Here is an 8,248-nt window from a genome sequence, read left to right on the forward strand (position 1 = left end):
CAAAAAAGAACTTGCAATTGAAACCCAGAAGAAAAAATAAAATCCAGATTATCACTTCAACGTAGGGGCCAAAACCTTGAATCTAATCACATATGGTGCAACCCTCCCCACTAGAATCAACCAAAAGAGAGCTCTACCTAACTGCTGTAGACCATTGAAGTCAAAATTCCATTTTTAAAAATATCTATGTTCTACAACACATTTAAGTTCTCTTTTCTTTTTCTCATTTTTTTTTTTCCTCTCTTTAAGTGAAGGAACGATCCGCCAAGGGCCCCAAGGAGGTTCAACTCAACAACAAAAACAAAAATTACAAGGAGAAAATTTCAATAAATTCAACGGCTGCTTGGCTATTAACAAAATGCCGTCCCTTGTACAGGAAATACAAAGCTTTAAATCCAACTGCATTTTGCTCTTATATTTCTTTCCATCCAAACCAGCCAAAAAATGGTCCTGAAGGTTCTGCTGCACAAGTTTCTTTCTCAATCTCACTGTTTTAATACCTTTAAAAGTCCATATTTCTGCCTTTTTATAAGCCATATTGCTAAACCAATTGATCCCCAGCATAGCTGCTGCACGGTCCAAGGAGTTCCTCATCCACCCGCAACAGAGGACTCACCCTGCTCTTCACACAAAAAAAACAACAGTTAACCACAGTAATGCCCCTTCTCAAAAGGTTCTATGTGCTCAAAATCCTTCCCCACATTGCTACCAAGTGACTACTTCGCGAGGAGCTAGTCTTTCAAATGGCTTTCCAAGGAAGATCATGCACAGAAGCAGCCAAAACTCACTGATAATAATTATGTAAAAAGACTCCACTCTCATAAATCCCACGTCAGAGCTCTTTCACTTTACCCCTTCCTCTTTATCCATACAAAAGATTCAGAAAACTAAAGAAGCTCTCTGATTCCGAGTCTTGTGCTCTCCAAATAAATAAATGCCACATCCCACACTATCGTACGAGCTAAGTTGTAGATTGAGCAGGCCAGCTTCTTTGTCCCTAGCCAGCTCATACAATCCTAGAAACAGTCAGCTGACAGTTATCCTGTCAGAAAAGTTACCCCTACCAGCCTCAAAATATCTGTCCAAGGAACCTATCCCCCCATCCTTTTCTTATGTTTCTCAATACTCCAAACCCATAAGCGCCACCTGGACTCTTTGGTGGTCATCCATTATGCTCCAAATTAGCCTCTCCCTCAATCCCCTTGGTAGAGTGGCTGTTCCACCACTTCCCATTTCCACAAATGGAATTTTGAAATTCCCCCTCCGGCCTGCCCCAAAGAAACCTTCTCGGAATTTGAGAATTCTTTTTGCCACCGAGCAACGAATAGGGGAAAGAGACATAAATAGACTGCTATAAACAAGATTGACCCCGCCTCCCTTTGATAGAGCTTCTCCTCCCAACTGACAACAACTTTTCAAACCTCTTCAACACCAGTTCAAAATGCCTTTATTCTTGAATTTTTCTCTAAGGGGAAAGCCGAATAATGATTATGGGCATTGTCCAGCCCAGCAGTCAGTCTATCAAATAGAAAACAGGAATAATCTAGTTCTTCCCCCCAAGTTAATATCAAATCCAATCTCCCATCAAAGCACTACAAATTTTGGAAAAAAAGTAATAAATAAAGCCGGTGTAGTATGAGAAGAGAAGGTGGGTGAACCCCTGGCGATGCATGCCTCCACCCACTGAAAACCAAGAAATGAGGCCATTACCCCCCACCAAAACCAGTACACCTTAATATGCACTTCCATTACCAAGGTCAAAGGGGAAAAGGGGATCTACTTCCCTTAATCCTCTAAAGGAATTGAAAAGGCAGTAGGAAGTCAGAACCATTTATGAGTACAAAGAATGCACGTGAAGAGACACTTTTATTCATTTCCTCCAGCTTGGCCTGAATCCCATTATTTCCATAACAAAGGGGCAACAATCCGAAGAGACATGCTTGTGCTTTTTCTTTGAAATTCAGAAATCACGCCACAACTACCCAACTTTTCAGCCACATGCTTTGAAACTGTAAAGCTGTTTTCCACTTAGCCCTCCTATCAGACACCAGTCTTCATATTTGAAGAGTGCTGGGAATTAGTCTTCCCACCCATTGAGACCAAAAGGTGATCAATTCTAGACATGATAGGTTCCTTCCTAATATTGGACCAGGTAAAGCAGCCCCCATCTACAAGTCCATTTCATTCCCAAAATCTTGAATTCTTTCAAGAGGCCCCATCCTCTACCCATTCCTTTCATTAGGAAAAAAGGGCACCATTAATTCACCTCCCAGGACCCAATGCCACTCTGACAAACCCGTTGTCTGCAGCAATTTCTCCCAAAGCTACCCCTGGTTCCCTTGTTGGTGCTGTACTCTCCTGTGAAAACCCATACAAACCAATACACAAACCCCTTATGTATAGAAGAAATGGAAAAATCTCCCCAGATGTAATCCATCACAGTTTAAATCCCATGAATATTCAATTGAAATCCTCTTCATCTTCTGAATGTGCACAATGCCTCCCTACCAGCTTTTAAGGAAGTTTTAGCTTACTGCCCTCTTCTTCTGATTGTTCATACCCCTGGCACAGTCACTTTCCAATACACTGTCTTCCTTGAAACTGAATCTCAGTCAGCATCAACTCTTCCCTCCTACACTGGTTCTCCACACACACTTCCCCCTCCACACCCCCCCCCCTCCTTTTAATGCGAAGTTCAAGCCTTCTTACTTCCTTCTTCCTACTTCTACTATTCACATTTCTCGTAGTGATACCCTTCCTCCCTTCTCTTCTTTGCATTCAAATAGCTTAAAAGCCCTTTCTCAAAGTCTTCAAAGACAACCCAGTGCCTTGCAGAATAACTGAGCCTTTCTCATAACCCAACTAGAAAAAATAAGCTCATCATAGCATTCATCCTCTAGTCTTTGCCCCATCAGCCCCGTGGACACGAACTTCTAGCAGTTCACAGATGGCGGGGTCATTGCTACCCATTCTCATATCAAGAGTAAGCTTCAGCTCCCAGCGGAGATGATACAGCATTTGCATTCGGTATTTCTTTCTGCAGGCTGATATATGATATTTTGATATTATGATGTAAAAAGACACTTCATCATCTTCCTTGCTACAAGTCGCAAGGCACCCTCACAGCTTCTTTCTCTGAGTAAGACTTCCATCTTTCAAACCACCACTACCTTCCCTTTATCTTTGTAGCAGGATTACCCTCTTACTCTTTGCTAGCAATGCAAGGTCTTTATCAACGTTTGGGCTTCACAAAGAACTTAGGCCTTCATCCAAGCTAAGCCCTTGCTCGTTTTCTTCCCTGCAACCCATTCCCACCAACAGACCAACAGTCCTTGCAGATTTTGCCAAGAGGGCTTCCCTTACTAAATGAACTTCAGAATAAACCCCCCAACCCCCCCCCCCCCCCCACAAAGGTTGACTTATAACACGGTTAATGGCGCGCAGGGATAGGCTTGGTTCATTTTAGAGGCCCATTTATCTTCATTTGCCTTTGAGTATTATCCATCAAGGGTTTTCATGCCCCTATCTCCTACTTTGGCAGAAAAAAGTCTCATAGATCCTTGAAGTGTCCATATATCTTCCACCATCCTTTCACCATAAATTCTTCTGGAAACATAATAGTCCTCAGTCCTCCCAAATTGATCTCAAACGGAACCAGAATTCTTCCATGGATATTGCTCTTTGGTTTGAGCATTAGGGCTCACTCACTGCTCCTTGGCATTCTAACCCAAGGAATCTACTGTGTCTCTGATCAAAGCTGCACCCAAGCCTCAAGCATCCAGCAGCATTCCTCCTTAAGCCAGTAGATCAATGCCCTTTTTCTCCCTCCATTCTGGATCACTCGTAGACAATCTTTGACCTAGCCCTCCAGCAGAAGGTCTGAGGGATTTCCTTTTTCAATAGCTACAAACCATCACCCTTCTGCCCTCATCGTGCGTGTGTGTGAGAGAGAAAGAGAGAGGAAGCAGGTGAGCAACACTTGTAGCCCATTTATAAGGTTTAAGCCTTCTCATTCTTCATTTTTAAATTACAATATCTTCAATGGGCCTAAGACTATTGTTGTATTTTGGTTCTGTATGCAGTCTGCTTTCTGTGTGTTCTATTTCTTTACAATACAATTAGAACAAAAACAGGATGGAAAAGAGAACTTTAAATCACCAAATTAATAACTCGATAAACACAATGCACTAGCAAATGACAACCTGACCTACCCCTACACTTCTTAAACAACAGAAGACAAGGAATCGCAGCTCTATTCTTCAGGATAGGGCAGCAATTTTGCATCTAAAACCCACTAACCCAACAAAACTGATCTACTGTTCTTTTGCCATTGTCAGAATCAATTTTTCAAGCCATCACAAAGCACAGAAGTCACTTTGCACAGAAGAAGTAAGGACAAGCAAGTATGCCTGCCATTGTTGATTTCCTTGAAACATCCTCCATACTTCACAGGAAAAAGGAAAAGAAAAAATTGTTAAGAGGAAGATAAGAGAGCACAGCAGGGTGTGCACACAAAAATGACATCAATTTGAAGTGTTCAGAGGCAACTGGGTTGTAGTTCCAATTAAAATCGACTAAAATGACCAAAATTTGGGTCTCTTATGATTCAATATTAGGATGTCATTTTTGCTTCAATATCTAAGAACGAAGACAACATCATTACTACTTGTACCCAATTGTCGTGTCTATCAAATTTTCAAGCCTCCAAAATGACATCATTTCAATTATTGCCCTCATTCTAAAACCAAAAAAATGCATCAATTAAAAATTAAAGAAAAAAACAGAGACACACACAAACAAAAATGATGTCACTTTTAGCTATACCAAAAAACCATTCATCCTACTAGTTTAAAACTAACAGTTTTTTTTCTAAAAAACCTGTTCACATTCCAAAACACCTAAAACTGTCCCATTTTCTCAGACTAACCAAATAGCATTATTTTGGATTCTAATGAAATTACAATATTTTACCATTTACCCTATAGCAACCAAAACAATGCCAGTTTGGGTGACCCAAACGATCAAACAATGGCGTCACAGTTCAGCTTTAAGACACCAAAGAAATGTTTGTCAGTATGACTGAACTGTCTTAAACCGATCTTATTTTGATTACTTTTTATGACCATCAAAATGCCTGCCAGCCACTGAAGTGTATTAGTCTGGTAGCCAAAATGACAATGTTTTGCTTTAATATTTAGGACACCACATGAGATCAATCCCAGTTGTCTCAAAACAACCTTTCGCTTCAATTTTTAAGCTCCCAAAATGACATCAAGAAACAATGTGGTTTTTATTACATTCTAAACTCTAAAGTCATTACTAGTCAGACATACATGCACACAAAAACACGAATCTCACTTTAAAAACATAAATCTATATCAATGGTCCCCATTCCTATTCAACAAATAATCAAAAGACATTATTTCTTTCAATTCCTAAGCAACCAAAATTGCATTAAATGGAATCAATCCAATTCCACCAAAATTATGCCCTTTTATTTTTATGCATACACCATCAGAATGATTTCAATTTGGCAGCAACGACGACTGACAGCAAACCTTCTAGCAAAGCAATTACCTCACAAATACTAGGATTTTATGGTGACACAACCCCGTGGATCACCACTCAAGAGTGAATTGTGTAAAAAGCCGAGAAACTTGTAGTTTCATACAAAAATACAATAAGCCTAAAATTAGTAGGAAAAAATTATCTAAATTTGAAGTCTCTCAAATGATAATGATGATTAATGTTGGAAAAGTGAAATTTGGATTGTAAATAACATTGAACTAAGTTGGACATAATTGTAAATTGCATGAATCTTGGGAGTCATACCAGAAAGACAACAAGTATGAAGCTTGAACCAAAATAGAAAGTTACTAAAAAATGCAATGAGGACAGTTCTTAGTTTATGTTCCTCTTGATATCTGTGTTTCTATTTTCACCGTTCTTAATTTGTCCAAATTGTTTAACTTCTATTTTTTCCAGCTCTTGCCATAAAAACACAAACCTCAGCTAACTTGTACGAAGACCTGAAATAGCCAAATACGAAAAAAATTGATTAAATTAAGAGAAGATTGAAAAACACGAAAAGAACAAGAAGGATAAAATTTCACATCCCAATGGCTTCAAGACACCAATTTCATAACAGCATGACACAAGGCCACAACCATTGAGCAGCCTTTCTAAGAGATCATGAAACCATTGAAGCAAGGTGTTTGGATTTTTTTCACAAAAAAAGTATTTGAATGAGAAAATTAAAATTATTGGCAGGTTAGATGACTTTAGAAAAGTTCTGCCACCTTCCTAATACTCTAATATAAAATTTTTATGCAGTATTTATTGTTATAGTTGCTTTTCTTTTTTTTCTTTTTTGTGTTGGCTGAATGAGAAAAGAAAGAAACATCAGGTGCAGAGAATGCGCTCACACCAGGATGACCAAATAGCAAATTTACCTGCTGAAGCAGCGCCTACCTGCTTAAGAATCTCCAACACGAGGGACTGCAGGGCGTGGCAGCACCTGGGGAGCACTTAGGTTTGATCAAGCCAAATAAGTTGTTGTATATTTCTCAGCAAGAAGAAGAAGATGATGATGATGATGATGATGATGCCAAAGATGAAGATAAAGGGCACAGAGAGTTCAGATTCTTCGATTCAGAAAGTTAATCCAATGATTCCATAACCACCACTCCCACCCCCCCAAAAAAAAAATACAATTTTAGCGAAAAAGATCATCTAACATGCATTCAAACTACAAAATAGGGGGGCGGGGGGCGCCCATGCAGCACAAATTCTCAATAACATCAAAAATTCATTAAAAACAAAACAAGAAGAAAGAAAAAAAGAACACAAACTAATTTCCAACAAACCAATAGCATTACCTGCGATTCAGGAAATCATAAAAGGGTTTAATCTACTCTATTATTCCAAACTACTCTGCGAAGGGAAAAAATATTCAAAATACCGAAACATTGAACCCTAAAACAAGAATATTAAAACTGATATCCTATCCTCCAATGTCACCAAATTCAAAGAACTTTAAGCATAAACGGGTTTAATCCATTCTATTAATTCAAACTACTACATCAAGGGGAAAATTTTTAATACCAAAACAGAGAACCGCAAAACGACAATATTGAAAAAGTCGATGCCCTATTCTCCAATGTCAACAAATTCAAAGAACTTTGAGCATATCCTCGGCACTGCTAAACGTAAACGCGCCGCCTTCCTCTATATTCAAGACCTTAACCACCCCATCCTCCACCAACATTGCGTACCGCCTCGACCTTACTCCCAACCCCACGGGCTTATCACTCAAATCGAGCTCGGCCCCAATTGCGCGCGTGAAGTCGCCATTCCCATCGGACAACAGCAACACCTCATCGCCGATTTTCAAATCGGCCTTCCATGCTTTCATCACGAAGGCGTCGTTGACGGAGACGCAGGCGATGGTGTCGACACCTTTGGATTTCAGTTCTCCGGCCTTCTCCACAAAGCCTGGGAGGTGTTTTTGCGAGCAGGTCGGGGTGAAGGCGCCTGGGACGGCAAAGAGGATGGCTTTCTTGCCCTTGGTGAGGTCGTCGACGGTGGTGGTTTGAAGCTCGTTAGCGGAGTCGAAGTAGGAGAAGGTGGCGCCGGGGAGCTTTTCTCCGACGGCGACGGTGGCAGAGATTTTGGTGGTGGCGGTGGTGACTGAGGAAAATTTGAGGGGTTTGGGGCAGATTTTGAGAGGAAGGGAGGAAAGGGAGACGGATGAGGAGAGACAAAGGGCTTTGGGCGGGAAGAGAGAGGCGGAGGAGAGAGAATGAGCAATGGGAGATGAGAGCAGCCTTGAGATGGTTAGAGAGAGCGCCATTGCAACAGAGGGAGAGAGAGGGACAGAGAGCGAACGTGTTGTAGAGTCCGTCGGTCTGGATAAGGGTTGATGTTTGGGCGGAGTGGGCGACGAGTGGAGAGAGGAAATCGTCAAGTGAGACGGAGGTAAATCCAACTGCCAAATCAATCTAAACGAGTGTTTTTACATAAAATAATATTTTTTTAATTAAAAAATCATGATTATATGGGAAGAAAATGTGTTAAAATACAATCAACTTTTCCAAAAATGGGTTAGCTTACCAACTATGCCATAGACAGTTCAATAAATATAACATTAAATTTTGAACAGTTTAAAATTGTAATTTGAAGAGTCATAAGCTTATCGAATATTTATAGTTTTTTTGCATTTTGAAAATCAATTAGGTATTTGAATCAC

General features: G+C 40.2%; 1 protein-coding gene across 1 annotated transcript; it reads right to left on the reverse strand.

Moving 5' to 3' along the window:
* Positions 1-7,034: 7,034 nt before the first annotated feature.
* On the reverse strand, positions 7,035-8,022 carry LOC131143456 (peroxiredoxin-2E, chloroplastic). Its single transcript, XM_058091757.1, has one exon. It carries the CDS (start codon positions 7,850-7,852, stop codon positions 7,172-7,174), a length of 681 nt encoding a protein of 226 aa, XP_057947740.1. The 5' UTR covers positions 7,853-8,022; the 3' UTR covers positions 7,035-7,171.
* Between the last annotated feature and the right edge of the window lie 226 nt (positions 8,023-8,248).

Source organism: Malania oleifera, chromosome 11 (genome assembly GCF_029873635.1).
Source record: "Malania oleifera isolate guangnan ecotype guangnan chromosome 11, ASM2987363v1, whole genome shotgun sequence".
NCBI lineage: Eukaryota > Viridiplantae > Streptophyta > Magnoliopsida > Santalales > Ximeniaceae > Malania > Malania oleifera.

Excerpts from the sequence above, each read along its gene's own strand:
- LOC131143456 (XM_058091757.1), bottom strand. The coding sequence starts at position 7,852 with ATGGCGCTCTCTCTAACCATCTCAAGGCTGCTCTCATCTCCCATTGCT.